Source organism: Neoarius graeffei, chromosome 3, assembly GCF_027579695.1.
Source record: "Neoarius graeffei isolate fNeoGra1 chromosome 3, fNeoGra1.pri, whole genome shotgun sequence".
Lineage (NCBI taxonomy): Eukaryota > Metazoa > Chordata > Actinopteri > Siluriformes > Ariidae > Neoarius > Neoarius graeffei.
Window position 1 is genome coordinate 109161178 of NC_083571.1, and position 20117 is coordinate 109181294.

General features: G+C 42.1%; 1 protein-coding gene across 2 annotated transcripts in view; it reads right to left on the reverse strand.

Annotated features, from left to right (window-relative positions):
- riox1 (ribosomal oxygenase 1) overlaps positions 1-20117 on the reverse strand; it is a 70542-nt gene that overhangs the window by 2224 nt on the left and 48201 nt on the right. For both annotated transcript variants that reach the window (XM_060917870.1, XM_060917871.1), the window contains exons 12-14: positions 14018-14138; positions 11103-11202; positions 2260-2346 (exon numbers count right to left, since the gene is read on the reverse strand). In XM_060917870.1, the coding sequence (XP_060773853.1) occupies positions 2260-2346; positions 11103-11202; positions 14018-14138 (308 nt within the window). The remainder of the gene's footprint in view (positions 1-2259; positions 2347-11102; positions 11203-14017; positions 14139-20117) is intronic.

Below are 20117 nucleotides of genomic sequence, written 5' to 3' on the forward strand. Positions count from 1 at the left end.
CTGCCCTTTACCTCCTTTGTCCACCATCTACAACTCCCGGTGCCTAGGCAGGGCAAAGAGCATCATAAGAGACTATACACACCCTGGCTTCCACCTCTTCGACCTGTTGCCCTCTGGCAGGCGCTACAGGGCCATACCAGCCAAAACAAACAGACTCGGGGACAGTTTCTTTCCAAGAGCTGTCACAATACTCAACTCAAGTTTGCACTGAGGAACTGTCATGCTTGAACACCACTGACAAGGTCACCATCACCACAATGCTGCTAATCACTTGATCTCAACCTAGTCTCTCCTTGTCAGACTGTAAACTGTCATATTTGCACTATTAATATCATAGCTATCTGTAAACTGTCTTATTGCACTATCAACAAGTCAGATCTTTTTTTTTTTTTTGGGGTTGCCTACATACTGAAAATAGGCGTCTGTACATGCCAATGCTACCTCTATCACTTGATGCAGCTAGTCACTTTATTCTCAACCCTGTTACTGTTATGCACCTGTGTTCCTTCAGGGACTTGCACAAGTTTATGTATAGTTTAGGTATAGTTGTCAGTAGTTTTTTTGTTTTAGTAGTAGTTTTATATTAGTTTCATTGTACGTATTTTCCTATGTCTATTTTAGTATTTATGTGTGCACTGTATGGTGAAGCTTTAAAGGAACAGTCCACCGTACTTCCATAATGAAATATGCTCTTATCTGAATTGAGACGAGCTGCTCCGTACCTCTCCGAGCTTTGCGCGACCTCCCAGTCAGTCAGACGCAGTCAGACGCGCTGTCACTCCTGTTAGCAATGTAGCTAGGCTCAGCATGGCCAATGGTATTTTTTGGGGCTGTAGTTAGATGCGACCAAACTCTTCCGCGTTTTTCCTGTTTACATAGGTTTATATGACCAGTGATATGAAACAAGTTCAGTTACACAAATTGAAACGTAGCGATTTTCTATGCTATGGAAAGTCCGCACTATAATGACAGGCGTACTAACACCTTCTGCACGCTTCGGCAGCGCATTGATATCTGAGCTCCGTATCAATGCGCTGCCGAAGCGCGCAGAAGGTGTTAGTACGCCTGTCATTATAGTGCGGACTTTCCATAGCATAGAAAATCGCTACGTTTCAATTTGTGTAACTGAACTTGTTTCATATATCACTGGTCATATAAACCTATGTAAACAGGAAAAACGCGGAAGAGTTTGGTCGCATCTAACTACAGCCCCAAAAAATACCATTGGCCATACTGAGCCTAGCTACATTGCTAACAGGAGTGACAGCGCGTCTGACTGACTGGGAGGTCGCGCAAAGCTCGGAGAGGTACGGAGCAGCTCGTCTCAATTCAGATAAGAGCATATTTCATTATGGAAGTACGGTGGACTGTTCCTTTAAATCTCATTGTACTTGTATAATGACAATAAAGGCTTTCTATTCTAAGATCAACATCAACAGCTACGCACAACGGAGCGACCTGGCAGCCAAAATTCTCTCAAAATCTTCCGCTTTTAATGAAGCAAACCCCACAGCCATGTTTGTTTACAAACGGTCACAGTCACTCGCTAGCATGGAAGTTTTACATCTCCGATGTGTCTCTTTTCCAGTTTTTCAATGTCCATTGGTTTGTTTTTCTCTTGCAAATATGCGTGAAGTTTTGGTTGCCTTTCGGGTGTTCAGCGCATCTTCGGTTTCAGTTTTTAATGAATTTATTGAGTGCTTAATTATAGCATAGCTAATTCTAGCAGTAGCGCTGGATTAACCCCGTCTTTCTCTCTTTCCTGGCTGACAAAGAAACGATTGTGCGTATGCGCAGCAGAAAAGTTTTGTCATTGGATCTTCGATGAGCTCTGACGTGTGACGTCGTGTTGTCTTGATATTATAACAATACTGCACGCTCATTCTCCATTGGGGAGAGTGGCGTAATGCATGGAGGATAAGCGATATGATAATATTGCATGCTGTCAGTAAACCCGCTAGGAGGGAAGAGAATATGTTTTTATTTCATGGAAAAAGTGTCCTGTATGTATAATAATACTCAATGTTTCATTATCAGTGTAGATAAAAATTATATCATACCATCTCCAACACTGGAAGTTGCGCGTTTGAAATGTATTTTGCTGATTTGCATGTTGAGATGCAACACAGTACTTGAATGTCAGTCTGGAGATACAATTTACCAAGATTGCATACGATCCAGACGAGAGAGACACACACAAAAAAAATGGGCAAGTGGGGACAAACAGGGTCATTATTTTCCATCAGGGATCCATGTTACCTTGTCTTGTGCGGAGTTGCAGGGTAAACTTGAGATTGTGACAAACGCCGGGTACGAATGGATCAGGAACTCGACAGCATCTGTGTGCTACAGAAGACGTTAAAATAAGTCACTGATTAGCTGTGCTACTGTTTCTGAAGCTGTAAGAGATGAAACCAGTTGATATCGTACAGTATTAATTTTGAGGTAAACAATAAAAATCCTGAATATATTAGCAAATGTCTTGATGAAAATGGTTATTTAGTTTACCCAATCTACAGGATGTCCAAAAAGTCAGGAACCAATGAGAATATGTTGAGTACGGTAAAAGCCACAAAAAGCCTGATACAGAGGCTGAGAAAATGCGTCAAGCTGAAGCGTGAACACGTAACACACATGTTGTAAATAATAAATACAATATTAAGTCTACAGTGGTGCTTGAAAGTTTGTGAACCCTTTAGAATTTTCTATATTTCTGCATAAATATGACCTAAAACATCATCAGATTTTCACACAAGTCCTAAAATTAGATTTCAACAAATGAGACAAACATGTTATGCTTGGTCATTTATTTATTGAGGAAAATGATCCAGTATTACATATCTGTGAGTGGCAAAAGTAATGGGAACCTCTAGGATGAGCAGTTAATTTGAAGGTGAAATTAGAGTCAGGTGTTTTCAATCAATGGGATGACAATCAGGTGTGAGTGGGCACCCTGTTTTATTTAAAGAACAGGGATCTATCAAAGTCTGATCTTCACAACATGTTTGTGGAAGTGTATCATGGCATGAACAAAGGAGATTGCTGAGGACCTCAGAAAAAGCGTTGTTGATGCTCATCAGGCTGGAAAAGGTTACAAAACCATCTCTAAAGAGTTTGGACTCCACCAATCCGCAGTCAGACAGATTGTACCAGCGAATTCTAAAGGAAAATGTCAGGACATCTGTCCATGAATTGAATCTCAAGAGAAGGTGGGTCATGCAGCAAGACAACGACCCTAAGCACACAAGTCGTTCTACCAAAGAATGGTTAAAGAAGAATAAAGTGAATGTTTTGGAATGGCCAAGTCAAAGTCCTGACCTTAATCCAATGGAAATGTTGTGGAAGGACCTGAAGCGAGCAGTTCATGTGAGGAAACCCACCAACATCCCAGAGTTGACGCTGTTCTGTACGGAGGAACGGGCTAAAATTCCTCCAAGCCGGTGTGCAGAACTGATCAGCAGTTATTGCTGCACAAGGAGGTCACACCAGATACTGAAAGCAAAGGTTCACATACTTTTGCTACTCACAGATACGTAATATTGGATCATTTTCCTCAATAAATAAATGACCAAGTATAATATTTTTGTCTCATTTGTTTAACTGGGTTCTCTTTATCTACTTTTAGGACTTGTGTGAAAATCTGATGATGTTTTAGGTCATATTTATGCAGAAATATATAGAAAATTCTAAAGGTTTCACAAACTTTCAAGCACCACCGTAAGTCTATGTACTTTTTTTACTCTCATTGGTTTCTGACTTCTCGGACACCCTGTATTATTTAAGTAGGTTTTTAAAAAGAGTAATTTGTCCAGGTGAGTGCAAAAAATACCCTATTAAAGAAAAACACATGTATGTACAGAAAGGGATTAAACAGCAGCAGTGTAGCTCACTAAAGGTTCAGTCATCTCTGCTTCCTCTACTTTTATTGGTTGCTGTGTTTAACCAATTAGTTATCACTATCCTCAAGCTTGCTCTTATTGGCTGCTGCCAGCCGAGGAAAAAGAAAGAGAAAGTCCATTGCCATCTCATCAAGCATCAACAATATTATTTTTCCTGAAAGAATGTCAAATCGAAGGGCACTCAGTAAAGTGCATACTTCCGCCAAGCCACATATTCGGATTTGCGTCAAAATCTAATCAATTGTTCCTTGGCCTATGGGTCACCTTTCCTCAAAATTTCATCAAAATCCGTTCACTGTTTTTGAGTTATGTTGGGAAGAGACAAACAGAGGTGAAAACATGACCACCTCCTCATTTAAAAAAATAAAATAAAATAATAATAATAATAATTTCAGCACTGGGAGCAATTTCCATCATCACCCAGTTATAAATTAAGTCTTTGTGTACTAATTTTCCTGTTCTGTTCTAAAGTAGTAATAGTAATCTGGGGTGGGTTTCCCGAAAGCCTCTTAATGCCAAGAGCATCTTTAATTACCTCCTAAGATCCATCGCCAAACTAACGTGGTTTTCCCGAACAACATCGTACCCCAAGTAGTCCTTTAGTTTGCTCTGAATTTACGAGAGACCCGGACCGCTCTTTCAAAACAAAGAGCGACTTGCTCACAGCCGGATACACGGAATCCGCTGCGCCTCCGAGGGACTCTCACAGTCAACGGGAGAGACTGGTGTTGAATCTGCTGCTGATGTTAAATGATTTTTCTTGTACATTGCAAGAACATTGAGTTAATTATTAAATACATATATGCAAAACATTATGAATACATTTCAATAGGTTATGGAATTACGTATGGATACCGTAATGCCACACTGATATCGCCAAATTTTAATCAAATTTAACTCCGTTAGGCAAGTGATTATTGAATTTAGTGTCATTAATGAGACACATTTCTGTATCTCTAATGTTTGTGCGCGTGCGAGAGGGGTTTTGATCTGTGTGTACCGAAGGAGGTTGACTTGACCTCCTTTAAATACAGTGGTGCTTGAAAGTTTGTGAACCCTTTAGAATTTTCTTTATTTCTGCATAAATATGACCTAAAACATCATCAGATTTTCACACAAGTCCTAAAAGTAGATAAAGAGAACCCAGTTCAACAAATGAGACAAAAATATCATACTTGGTCATTTATTTATTGAGGAAAATTATCCAATATTATATATCTGTGTGTGGCAAAAGTATGTGAACCTCTAGGATTACAAGTTAATTTGAAGGTGAAATTAGGTCAGGTGTTTTCAATCAATGGGATGACAATCAGGTGTGAGTGGGCACCCTGTTTTATTTAAAGAACAGGGATCTATCAAAGTCTGATCTTCACAACACATGTTTGTGGAAGTGTATCATGGCAGGAACAAAGGAGATTTCTGAGGACCTCAGAAAAAGCGTTGTTGATGCTCATCAGGCTGGAAAAGGTTCCAAAACCATCTCTAAAGAGTTTGGACTCCATCAATCCACAGTCAGACAGGTTGTGTACAAATGGAGGAAATTCAAGACTATTGTTACCCTCCCCAGGAGTGGTCAACCAACAAAGATCACTCCAAGAGCAAGGCGTGTAATAGTCAGCGAGGTCATAAAGGACCCCAGGGTAACTTCTAAGCAACTGAAGGCCTCTCTCACATTGGCTAATGTTAATGTTCATGAGTCCACCATCAGGAGAACACTGAACAACAATGGTGTGCATAGCAGGGTTGCAAGGAGAAAGCCACTGCTCTCCAAAAAGAACATTGCTGCTCATCTGCAGTTTGCTAAAGATCGTGTGGACAAGCCAGAAGGCTGTTGGAAAAATGTTTTGTGGACGGATGAGACCAAAATAGAACTTTTTGGTTTAAATGAGAAGTGTTATGTTTGGAGAAAGGAAAACACTGCATTCCAGCATAAGAACCTTATCCCATCTGTTAAACACGGTGGTGGTAGTATCATGGTTTGGGCCTGTTTTGCTGCATCTGGGCCAGGACGGCTTGCCGTCATTGATGGAACAATGAATTCTAAATTATACCAGCGAATTCTAAAGGAAAATGTCAGGACATCTGTCCATAAACTGAATCTCAAGAGAAGGTGGGTCATGCAGCAAGACAACGACCCTAAGCACACAAGTCGTTCTACCAAAGAATGGTTAAAGAAGAATAAAGTTAATGTTTTGGAATGGCCAAGTCAAAGTCCTGACCTTAATCCAATGGAAATGTTGTGGAAGGACCTGAAGCGAGCAGTTCATGTGAGGAAACCCACCAACATCCCAGAGTTGAAGCTGTTCTGTACGGAGGAATGGGCTAAAATTCCTCCAAGCCGGTGTGCAGGACTGATCAACAGTTACCGCAAACGTTTAGTTGCAGTTATTGCTGCACAAGGGGGTCACACCAGATACTGAAAACAAAGTTTCACATACTTTTGCCACTCACAGATATGTAATATTGGATAATTTTCCTCAATGAATAAATGACCAAGTATAATATTTTTGTCTCATTTATTTAATTGGGTTCTCTTTATCTACTTTTAGGACTTGTGTGAAAATCTGATGTTTTAGGTCATATTTATGCAGAAATATAGAAAATTCTAAAGGGTTCACAAACTTTCAAGCACCACTGTATATCAGTTGTGTTCAGAAGTTTACATACAGTGACATGAATGTCATCTTGGATATGAATGTCGTGGTGATATTTGGGCTTTCAGTAATTTCTTTGAACTGTTCTTTTTCTGTGGCAGAATGATTGTACAGCATATAGCTTTAATTAAAAAAAAAAACCTAGAATTTGGTGCACAAGTTTTAATTTTCTTTGGGTTTTCTGAAATCAACACAGGGTCAAAAATATACATACGCTCACTTAGATTATTAATTCAGAGGTGCTGAAACTTCCAAAACGTCTCTTATCTTGCCAAGGCCGAGGTCTCTTAACTTCGTTAGTTATCATGATCGAGTACAGCTGGTAACTTCTCTGTGCCTTCATAAAAAGGGTTTGTTTACAGCACTCATTGTATTGACCAGCACACAGTAAAATGGGAAAGTCCAAGGAGCTCAGTGCAGATCTGAGAAAGAGGATCACAGATGTACACAACTCCAGAAATGTCTCTTGGAGTCATTTCTAAACAACTGCAACTTCCAAGATCACTTCAAACAATTGTATCCATGTTATTGTGAGGTGTAGTGACTTTGCCAAGCCACTTTGCTTCAAGAAAACCCAAACTGTCACCCTCAGCTGAAAGGAAATTGGTTTGGATGGTCAGGAACAACCTGGGAAGCACCATCGCACAGCCCTGCCATGAACTGGAAGCTGATGGATCACTGTCTACAGTTCAGATAACCATGGACTAAGAAGCTGCTATCCAATAAATAACCCCCTGCTCCAAAATTGGCACCTTCAAGCTTAACTAAAGTTTAAAGCTGACCACATGGAAAAAAAAAGCCTTCTGGAGGAAAGCTGTATGGTCAGATGAGACAAAGATTGAGTTGTTTGGCTACAATGACCACCATGTACAGAGGGACACTGTACCAGCTGGTGGTGATGGTAGGATCATCATGCTCTGGGGCTGTTTTGCTGCCAGTGGAACTGATTCATTACACAAAGTGGATGGAATAATGAAGAAGGAGGACTACCTCAGAATTCTTCAGCATAAACCATCAGAAACTTGAACATGACTTGGGAGTTACAACAGGACCGTGAACCCAAATACGCATCAGAGCTGGTTGTGGAGGATAAAGCAGGCTAACATTAAGCTTAAAACAAGTCCTGAATTCAACCCTATTGAAAATATATGGACCGTGCTGATAAGTCGAGTCCATGCCAAGAAAAAAAAAAAAAAAAAAAACACAATTTAATTGAACTCTACCAATTCTACCATGAAGAGTCGTGAAATATCCAACCAGAATTCTGCCAGAAGCTTGTTCATGGCAAACAAAAATGTTTGGTCAAGGTGAATCTTGCGAAGAGACATTTTACCCAAATACTAGGTGTGCTGTATGTATATTTTTGACCCTGTGTTGATTTCAGTAAACCCAAAGAAAATTAAAACTTGTGCACCAAATTCTAGGTGTTGTTTTTTTTAAATTAAGGCTGTATGCTGTACAATCATTCTGCCACAGAAAAAGAAATTACTGAAAGCCCAAATATTACCATGACATTCATGTTACTGTATGTAAACTTCTGACCACAACTGATTATATATATATATATATATATATATATATATATATATACACACACACACACAGGAGGTCAATTAATAGTTTAAATAATCCTGACTGCATGTTTGCGTAACAGTGAAATGAGATGACCAGGCACGGGGAACACATTTAACTTAATTATTTTGTTTATTATTTGCTCATTCTTTAGTTTGAACGTTTATTCATTTAATTTAAAAAAAAAAGATGCAAATTAAAAAAAAATGCAAAATAGTTTCAATTATTAATTTCCACATTACAGGGTTTCCCATACATAGACCATTGCGTGGCGCAGCGCCACACTGGATTCCTATCGCCACACAATCAGACTCGCGATTTTGAAAAAAAAAAATTCCGTTGCGTATCGTTCCGTTCATTCATAGTGCTCTTTCTTCTCGGGCACGCACACACACCCACACACAGAGACAGAGAGACGTGTACACAGGCCTGCCGTTGCGCATATACCCGGACTGCAAGTAGGCCTGTTAAGCTAATTAAAAATAACGCAGCCTTCCCGATTCACCTCCGACCCCTTATTTTAAGAGGTAGCCTACGTTGTGCTCGTGATGAGCTTTATCATAGCCTTCTTGGCTTACAGGAAACGGACATCCCTGAGTCAGGCTATAAACCAATTTTGATGCATACAGTAGCAGCTTGACGCGAGGAACCGGCCTTATTGCATCATCCCGTTTATCCCGCTTCAGCAATGACTTCCCATATGATAGGGCACTGGAGTTTTTTTTTCAGGAAGCCAAGCAGAATTAAATGGTCTGATAGGGCATGCATGCTTTGCACCAATTAGGGTAATGCTTTTTCATTACTGTTAGTTGCCTTGGTGTTACCTTAAGTGGTTTCTTGCATCCAATTGTGATATTTTATTATTATTTTGTTGTTACACTATACTATTTATTTCATTTTAGTATTGGTTGAGTTCAATATTTAAAATAAAAACCTCCAGCTTGTTTTTTGCAATTTATTCCTTGAATGTCAACTAAAGAATGATTGAAAGGTTGCCACCAAAAAGGCAAAAAACTAAGGCCAAAACCAGAGATGCACCGATTGACCGGCTGCCGATCGTAATCGGCCAATTTTCATGTGATCGGCCATGACCGGCAACCGGCCGGTCAAAATTAAAACATGCCGATTTTCTGCCGATCAAAACTTGTGTATCACATAGAGATGAAAGTGGAAATACTCGCAATTCGCAACTAAAAAGACTGCAGCTACACTGGCAGCTTCAACATGCTTTCTAGTGCGATTGTGTTGCGCTTGTGCAGAACAGCGTCAGTCCTGCGCGCCCAACGAGCTCCGGCGCACGCGCCGTTAACAAAAAAAAAAAAAACTATATTTGGATATCCAAATATAGTGAATTTTTTTTGTGCCAGATATTGGATGTGAAAAGAAGAAAACGTTTGTGGTTGTGTGAATTTCCCATTACAGGAATTAATATGTTAGCCTATTACCAAACATCTAGTTAGATTTGTACAAAGAGAGAGAGAGAAAATGTCTGTCTGTTTGTCTTACAGCCTTGGTTGCACTTGATTCCATTGGAAATTACTCTACAAATACACATTTGACAAAGATAATAGAATGGCTATGGTATAAGTATGACTGGAAATTATTTTTGTATTTTGATACTGAATGAAGAAATGGGTTGTTCTATAAGGCATAAGTTTTCAGATCTAAATAGGCTTATGAAAGTGTGTTCCATAGCAGTAGGCAAATAATATGAGGGGGAAGTTGTTTTTGTGCCAGATATTGGACGGGAAAAGAAAAAATGTTTGTGTGAATTTCCTATTTCAGGAATTAATATGTTAATACCAAACATGAAGAATGTTCTTTGTAAAATCTATGTCTTTTTGTTTGTTTTCAACCTTTGAGGTGTTGAAAATTTATTACTGAAAATCTGGCAGAATGTTCTATTAAAGAAAAGATAAAAAGAAAATAGTGTTTGTGTGTGCTGTGAAGTGGTTTGAAAAAATTAAATCGGAATCGGCCAAAATCGGTATCGGCAGGTCACACTCCATGGAAAATCGGAATCGGCCCAAAAAATTGCAATCGGTGCATCTCTAGTAAAAACTAAACTTCAATTTTGGTGAGTAATTTTCATAAATTCAAAAGACAGGTTTTCCATCAACCTCAAGCCCAGCAAACTAATGGCCTGCCCTGTAATGTAAAGTTGGGTCGAGGAATGAAACCAGGCAGGGTTCTGGTAAAAATTGTTTTAGCTGTCTTCTCTTAAAGAACTTAAAAGAATTTAGATTGAACTGAATAATCTCAAATGCTTCTTGTAGCTTTAAAATAGTCCCAGCAGGTGACTCTGAAGAAAAATACTGTATGTTTGAACACCGCCCGCTGTAAACACTTTGCATACACCCCAATGACCGACTCCACCGACCGCCACGACACCACCGCGCACGATTCCCTCATCGGCACAGTGGAGCACCACAAATTGCTACCTGGTCTGTGGGAAACACTGCATTATGTATGTAATGTTTAAAGACGATACAATATATTAAGATCTTTTAAACACTTTATATTTCATTGTTTTTTTTGGTAAAAAAAACAAAACGAACGCCATGTGACCTCATCGACTGGATTTAGCAACTACTAATGCCTTTAATCGGGGACGCGTGCGTGTTGCAAAGAAGCTCTTGTAACATTGCTCTTAAAACTCCTTCTTACGAGTGAGTTCGGGAAAACCACATCCAGAGACGACGTTCGCTGCTTAAGAGTCTCTCAACTCGCTTTTTAGCCCTAAAGGGCAACGTTATCAAGAAACCTACCCCTGTTCTGTCTCTCATACATGATGTTTGTTTCTAGTGCTAAAATGAAAGAATGTGGACAAAATACACCTGATATCTCCTAAGTGTACCTGATTAGATGAATAGTTTACACACAGCCAGCTTCCTGAGAAACAGGACACTGCTAACTATTTACTATATGTTACTCATCACTACAGCAGACTGCTGTAATTACACTTTACAGCTTGTACCTCTGCGTTTATCTCCATGCGCTTGGGCTCCTCTTTGTGATAAACTCTGGAGTTCTCGGTGGTGTAGTAAAGATGAACAGCCTCGCCGTCACCGCACAGCCTGTATACAGCAGCGTGAAGGGTTTTTAATCCAACTCGATCATGGAGCAACGAAAGGCCTCAAGTTACAGAAGAGGAACAGTACACTTCCCTTCACATTTTGTATACTAGTGCATCTAAAAAAATTAGAATACCATGAAAAAGTTCCTTTTTTTTCATAATTTAATTCAAAAAGGTAAACTTTCATATATTTTATATTCATTACATGTAAAGTGAAATATTTAAAGCCTTATTTTGTTTTAATTTTGATGATTATGGCTTATAGCTCATGAAAATCAGAAATCCAGTATCTCAAATTATTAGAATATTCCCTAAGATCAATCAAAAAAAGGATTTACAATACAGAAATGTCCAACTTCTGAAAAGTATATTCATTTATACACTCAATACTTGGTTGGGGCTCCTTTACCATGAATTACTGTATCAATGCGGTGTGGCACGGAGGTGATCAGTCTGTGGCACTGCTGAGGTGTTATTGAAGCCCAGGTTGCTTTGATAGTGGCCTTCAGCGTATCTGTATTTTTGGGTTGAGTGTTTCTCATCTTCCTCTTGACAATACCCCATAGATTCTCTATGGGGTTCAGGTCAGGCAAGTTGGCTGGCCAATCAAACACAGTAATATCATGGTCAGCAAACCATTTGGTAGTAGTTTTGGCACTGTGGGTAGATGCTAAGTCCTGCTGGAAAAGGAAATCAGCATCTCCAAAAAGCTTGTCAGCAGATGGAAGCATGAAGTGCTCTAAAATCTCCTGGTAGATGGCTGTGTTGATTTTGGACTTGATAAAATACAGTGGACCAACACCAGCAGATGACATGGCACCCCAAATCATCACAGACTGGAAACTTCACACTGGGCTTCAAACACCTTGGATTCTGTGCCTCTCCACTCTTCCTCCAGACTCTAGAACTGTGATTTCCAAATTAAATGCAAAATGTACTTTCATCTGAAAAGAGGACTTTGGACCACTGAGCAACAGTCCATTTCTTTCTCTCCTTAGCCCAGATAAGACACTTCTGACATTGTCTCTGGCTCAGGAGTAGCTTGATATTAGGAATGCGAAAGTTGTATCCCCTTTCTTGAAGATGTCTGTTCGTGATGGGTCTTGATACACTGGCACCAGCCTCAGTCCACTCCTCGTGAAGCTCTCCCAAGTTCTTGAATCAACTTTTCTTGACAATCCTCTCAAGACTGCGGCCATCCCTGTTGCTTGTGCACCTTTTCCAGCCACCCTTTTCAGCAATGACCTTTTGTGGCTTACCCTCCTTGTGGAGGGCATCAGTGATCATCTTCTGGACAACAGTCAAGTCAGCAGTCTTCCCCATGATTGTGGTTGTGTGTACTGAACTAGACCGAGAGATACACTGTGTTCATACTGTTTTACTCAAACTCGAAATGAAATATTCTAATATTTTGAGATGGGTTTTTTTTATGTTTTTGTACTGTATGCCATACTGATTAAAATTAAAATAGAAAAATGCTTGAAACATTTTAGTTTATGTGTAATGAGTGTATAATATACATTTTCACGTTCTTAAATAACTGATGGAAAATATTGAACTTTTTCACAATATTCTAATTTTTTGAGATGCACTAGTATATTTTAAACAAATGTATGAGAAATATCTCTCTCACACACACAAAAAATCAGTTTCTTCTCGATGGCCTGGTATTCTCAAAGATACACACTAAAGGTACTAAAGTGTATCTTTTACCTTGAAAGCTGCATAATATTGCACTTTTAAAAAGATTACACGCCAATTATGTACAGTATCTTCAATCATTTTTACACTATATCCAACATTATTCTCTCCACATTCACTGGATCTAAGCAATCAAGCGCTCTGATTGGCTACTCTACTACTAGGATATCAGCTCATATACCGTGAGTAGAGAAAAACAAAATGGCGGAGCGCGTTGCTGAACCAACCAAACACGAAATAAAAGCTCTACTCGAAAACAAAACCCCAAAAATTGTCGTCAAGTGTTTCAAAGAAACAAAAATAGCTAAAAGAATATATCCGCTGCCCCCCCAAAAAATATCTCCTGTTCCACGCTCCAGCCCAGTCGGTGGCGGTAATGCACCTTCAAGTCGGTTTCCCAAAAAAACCCGAAAGAAGAAGAAAACCCAAAAAGATACAGAAAAAAAGCAACAAAATATGGAATAAAAGTATTTGATGGTAAGAACGTATCTTTATTTATTTTTCAAGAATTATTACTATCGCTTTTTTATTACAAATTGCTCCTGTCTTTTACTTTATTTTTTTTGCAAATTCGATAAACATAAACTTTATACAAAACGTCCGACAAAATCATTTCCGCTTAGAATGTAAACAAACCAGCATTTCGCTGGTTTGTTTACATTCTAAGCGGAAATGATTTTGTCGGACGTTTTGTATAAAGTTTATGTTTATCGAATTTGCAAAAAAAAAATTTAAATAAAAATGCTCTGTTTATCAAAATCCAGTGAATGTGGATACAATAAAACAGTTATTTCACTCAATCTTGTCATACATGGCTTATAGGTGACTCGGTGCTACGCGCCTCGTCGGCTATCAGCTCATGTACGACGAGATTTTGTGGAATAACTTAATTATGATATTCAAGGTGAACTGTCCAAAAAAAAAAATCCTTCAGTTACAAATTACTCCAGAAGGTATAACGTAGTACTATTTTTCTGAAAGTCACATCAATCCAAACACCTTTCTTTTACTTTTTAAAATCACCTTTTCTCGACACACTGCTTTTACATCTTGGACAAAATTCTCCTCCACTAATCACTAATTTCTAAAATCCTGGCATGAAAATGAGAACAAACCTGGCGATTCCTGCGCGGATGAGTCTTATTTTGGTCTGAGCCTTCATGTGTGTGTTCAAATCCACGGCCTCTCCATCCTCGAATCGCACAGGAGCGCCGTATACGCTGCTTGCTTTCTCCGCTACACACACACACACACACAGCTGTTACTAATCACGTTAGACACCGTACTCTCAATATTAACCTGGAATACAGTCTAAATATTTATTTTACAGATGAGGCTCAATGTGTCTGCTTCATAATGGAGGTCCATTAACTGTAAAAGTTTCATTCCCAAAAGATTCTGGTTAGTTATCTAGAACACTAATAGAAAAAATGTTTTGGGATATCATTTGTGACAATCTTTAAAGCCAAACAAAACCCAAAATATACTGACTGATAATATCCATACAAAACATGTTCCAGTGTTGACTTATTCACATTTGTACCTGTACACTGTGTACAGATTTTATGTTGAAAGAAAAACAAGCAATGCCCCTGGGCACCGACATCTCACTCTCTCTGAGGTTCAAATAACGTGTTCTGAGTATAAATCGTGATGTCACATACACGCCAACCCAAGGCTAGTGGATCTTGTGGACACCTCGCTTCTAAATTGTTGTAAACAGCCCTAAAGTCAAGTCAAGTCAACTTTATTGTCAAATATGCTATACATGCTCGACATACAGCACAGATGAAATATCAGTCCTCTCTGACCCACGGTACAAACAGGCAATGCAATAAATAAAAAAACAAACAATAGAAACAGTATAAACACTCTAGATAGGAACTAGACAGACTAAACACTCAAACAATATAAACAGAATAAATAAAAACAGTATAAACACTAGATAAGAACAAGACAGACTAAACACTCAGACAATATAAACAGTATAAACACTCTAGATATTAACTAGACTAAACACTCATATATATATATACACACACACACACAAATTGGTACAAATAACCAAACAGTCAAGGGCACTTGAGGGATAGCAGGTAAACATGAAACATGAAATAAGCAGAATAAACAAACTAGCAGCTGTTAAGGTGAGGTAGTGCGGAATAGTGCAAATGAGCGAGGTAAAGTGAGATGTGCGGTCCCTGAGTTCAGTGTGTTAATGAACAATGAGATGTATGTGTTGGGGGGGGGGGGACTGTGAGGATGACATGTCAGATGCTGAAGGGGGGGGTTAGGGGGGTGTGCGAGCAGAATCTGTGGCAGGGGGCAGATGGGGGAGGAGGGGCAGAACAGGGAGGGAGTTGAGCCTCCTGACCGCCTGGTGAAAGAAACTGTTCTTGAGCCTGCTGGTTTTGGCCCGGAGACTCCGCAGTCTCCTCCCCGACGGCAGCAGGCTGAAGAGGCTGTGAGATGGGTGGGTGGGGTCACCTGCAATCCTGATAGCTTTGCGGGTGAGGCGGGGAGTTATAGATATCCATAAGAGAAGGGAGAGAGACACCAATGATCTTCTCAGCTGCTCTCACGATGCGCTGCAGAGTCTTGCAGCAGGACACGGTGCAGGCGCCGTACCACACGGTGATGCAGCTGGTCAGGATGTTCTCGATGGTGCCTCTGTAGAATGTATGCATGATGGGGGCCGGGGCTCTTGCTCTCCTCAGTTTGCGGAGGAAGTACAGACGCTGTTGGGCTTTTTTGGCCAGTGATGCGGTGTTGATGTTCCAGGACAGGTCTTCAGAGATGTGCACACCCAGAAACTTGGTGCTGCTCACCCTCTCTAAAGATGCTGAGTATCAAGTGTTTGGGTGTAAAAATAAGCCCGATCATTGATCATTTTATGTAACATGCTTTTGTTTGGTTTTACTCACTGAGAAAAAGTGATCTTTTTTAGACGGCAGGAATCGTGTTGCGACGGCAACAGGATTGTTTACTAGTCTCTGTGTCAGTACTGCATATGCGTTATCTAACCGAGTAAGATTTAAACTTCATCGAAATGAAGTCTGTTGATTTGCTCATTTTGCTGCCAGTAAAATCACAAGGTGACAGAAAATTTCTGAATTAGAAGCCTTTATTTCTCACATAGCACAGTGACGTTCTTTCTCTGTATTTAACCCAGCTGAAGCAGTGAAAACACACATGCACAGAGAGAGAGAGAGAGCACAGTGGTGCCTGGCGATTTTTTTTTTTTTTAGAATTAGAAGCCTTTATTTGATGGCTCTGTGTAACGAAGGTAAACAGTGTACTCGTGTGCCATTAACATCACGGCCGGATATCCGGTTTAGTGCAAATGACTGCATCCAGATAAGCCTATTTTTAGCAATATCATAACTTTTGAAATGGATAACTCGTTGTTATAAAGTTTTATTTTTAATAGAAATGTACGGGGAGTATCATCAGGGCACTTGCTGTGATCGGCAAACAGCGTTTATTTTTGGGTTTTGTTTAATAATAAAATAATAATTAGTTCCATTTATATAGCACCTTTCTCACACCCGAGGTCGCTCGACAATTAGGGAAAGGCAAAAAAAAAAAGGAGTTCGTCAAAAGAGGGTCAAGGATGTAATTCCAATGGCGCAGCTGGCCACAGTTCCACCAAAAGGCGCATGAAGATAAATCCCACACCACCTGCACAGCCACCACGACGCCACAGGACAACATCGCACCAAGCACAGAGGCATCACTGCACAGAGTGCTGGACAACCCCGATGTTAAAAGAGCAATGAGCTCACTGTAGTCTACAGCGAGGAGCACAGGCATCACCCATGATGGACCAAGGCCTGAAAGGAATCGAAAACTAGGTCTGGAGCTACACCACAACAAAACACCCCAAAACAAAAAACAAAAAAAACCTAGCAAGCCATATGTAGTATTGGACCAGGTGGGTGGGGCACAGAAGCACGGCAGGCCAGAACTGAGTTCTCAATGAACTATTTATTGTTAGCTTTTCAGCCTTTTATCACTTCCCAGCCACGCACGCACGCACACACACACACACACACACACACACACAAGTGTTCTGGTTGGGGAGAGCTCCCTTTCTCTGCTCTCCTCTCCTTTTAAAGGGTGCGGTCACTGGGGAAGACACGCAAACACAGGTTAATCCCCATCAAGTGCAATGATTCCACCACTTACCTTCCCTGACTCCGCCCTCCATTCACAGACCGATGCTTGGCCACGCCCCCGCTGCCACATACCCCCACCGCCCGACTCAGGCCGGGGAGCTGTCCGGCCTGTAGCCGACCCCCCCCTTGACGGGAGAGGAAATCCGCCACGACCATGTGCACCCCCGGCCTGTGGACCACCTTGAACTTAAACGGCTGGAGTGCCAGATACCAATGGGTGATCCGCGCGTTGGCATCCTTCATGCAGTGGAGCCACTGCAGGGGTGCGTGATCCGAACAGAGGGTGAAAGGGCGCCCCAGCAGGTAGTAGTGGAGGGCGAGGACCGCCCATTTGATGGCGAGGCACTCCTTTTTGATCATGCTGTACCTGCTCTAGCAGACCGACAGCTTCTGGCTGATGTACAGCACTGGGTGGTCCTCCCCCTCCCCCTCCTGGGACAGAACAGCCCCCAGCCCTCTGTCCGACGCGTCCGTCTGCAAAATAAAGGGGAGAGAAAAGTCAGGGGAGTGTAACAGTGGCCCCACACACAGTGCAGCCTTTACCTCCGAGAAAGCCCGCTGGCATTGCTCCGTCCACTGGACCGGATCTGGTGCTCCTTTTTAGTGAGATCAGTCAGCAGGCTGGTGACGTCCGAATAATTAGGTATAAACCTACGATAGTAGCCAGCCAGCCCCAGGAACTGTCTCACCCCCTTTTCGGTCTTGTGCCTCGGGCAGGCCGCAATCGCTGCTGTCTTATTAATTTGGGGACGCACCTGCCCATTGCCCAAGTGGAAACCCAGATACCGTACTTCCACCCGCCCAATCACACACTTCTTCGGGTTGGCTGTCAGACCCGCTCGCCTCAGCGACCTAAAGACGGCCCTTAGGTGTTCCATGTGCCGCAGCCAATCATTACTATAAATAATAATGTCGTCCAAGTAGGCGGCTGCGTAGGTCGCATGGGGGCGGAGGACTCTATCCATAAGCCGCTGGAACATAGCGAGCGCCCCAAACAGCCCAAAAGGAAGTGTGACGAACTGGTGTAAGCCAAACGGTGTGGAAAAGGCCGTTTTCTCTCGGGATAGCGGAGTCAAGGGGATCTGCCAATATCCCTTTGTCAAATCCAGTGTCGAATAAAAATGAGCCGTGCCTAGTCGATCGAGCAACTCGTCAATACGAGCCATTGGGTACGCGTCAAACTTAGACACCGCGTTGACTTTCCTATAGTCCACGTAGAACCGGACTGACCCGTCGGCCTTGGGAACCAAGACAATCGGGCTGCTCCAGTCACTCTGGGACTCCTCAACGATGCCCATTTCAAGCATGGCCTCGAGCTCTTCCCGAACCACCTTTTTTTTGTGTTTGGGCAGTCTGTAAGGGTGGCTGCGCACTACTACCCCTGGGGGTGTATCAATGTGGTGTTCTATGAGGTGGGTGCGGCCGGGCAGCGGTGAGAACACGTCAGAAAATTCTGTTTGCAACTGGGCGACCTCCGTGAGCTGGGTCAGGGAGAGGTGGTCTCCACAGGGGACCAGAGCGGTGGGCAATGTCAATTTCCCTTTTTGAACCTCCGGCCCCAGCTCCGCCTTCTCCGGAACCACTGACACCAATGCCACGGGGACCTCCTCATTCCAAAGTTTTAGTAGGTTGAGGTGGTATATCTGTAACGCCCCACCCCAGTCCGTTCGCCTCACCTCATAGTCGACATCCTTGACTCGCCGTGTGACCTCAAAGGGTCCTTGCTACCTGGCGATCACTTTAGAGCTCGACGTGGGCAACAACACGAATACTTTATTTCCTGGTGTGAATTCTCTAAGGCGCGTGCCCCTGTCGTACAGACGGACTTGACGTTCTTGGGCCTGCCGCAAATTCTCCAGAGTTAGGTGCATGAGTGTGTGGAGTTTGGCGCGCAGGTCAATAACGTATTGAATTTCGTTTTTACTGGTTGAAGGTCCCTCCTCTCAATTTTCCCGTAGCACATCCAGAATGCCACGCGGCTTACGCCCGTATAGTAATTCAAACGGGGAGAACCCCGTGGAGGCTTGTGGGACCTCTTGCATTGCGAATAACAGGGGCTCGAGCCATTTATCCCAGTTGTGTGCGTCCTCGCTTACGAATTTTCTAATTATGTTTTTGAGGGTGCGATTAAACCGTTAGACTAAGTCATCTGTTTGTGGGTGATAAACGCTGGGGTGGATAGGCTTAATTCCCAGTAACCCATACAGTTCGCACAGTGTACATGACATAAATGTAGTGCCTTGATCAGTCAGAATCTCTTTGGGGATTTCAACCCGGGAGATGACGCGGAAGAGTGCTTCAGCAATACTACGTGCTGAGATATTGCGAAGAGGCACTGCTTCCGGATATCGCGTTGCATAGTCTACCAGAACTAAAATAAAGCGATATCCTTGTGTTGACTGAGCTAATGGCCCAATGAGATCCATCCCAATTCTTTCGAACGGGGTCTTGATTAATGGCAGAGGGCGCAAAGGCGCTTTTGGGATGGCCACGGGATTTACTAACTGGCATTCGCGGCACGCTGTACACCACCTACGGACATCGCCGCGAATCCCTGGCCAATAGAACCAGGCCATTATTCGGGCTAGTGTCTTGTCCTGCTCTAAGTGTCCAGCCATGGGATTAAAGTGAGCCGCCTGGAATATAAATTCCCGGCGGCTCTTTGGGATTAAAAGTTGGGTTATTTGTTCCTTAGTCTGAGTGTCCTGCGTCACTCGGTATAATCTATCCTTAATAATGCAAAAATAGGGGAAGGACAGGGTGGCGTTTGGCTGGAGCGTTTGACCATTGATTACTCTCACTTGGTCAAACGCGTGCCGGAGAGTCTCGTCTCGTGACTGCTCTAAAGGGAAATCCGCGAGGGAATCCCCGAGAGAGGAAGGAGGAGCCTGCTGCTCCTCACTCTGACACGGTGATGACGTAGACAGCTCTGTGACAGCAGCTCCCACCAATGCCACTCCGGGACCTCTCCCCGCTGAACTATGGCAGGCCCCACTCTTCACGAAGTGCGTCATTAATTCCCGAAATCCCGGCCAAT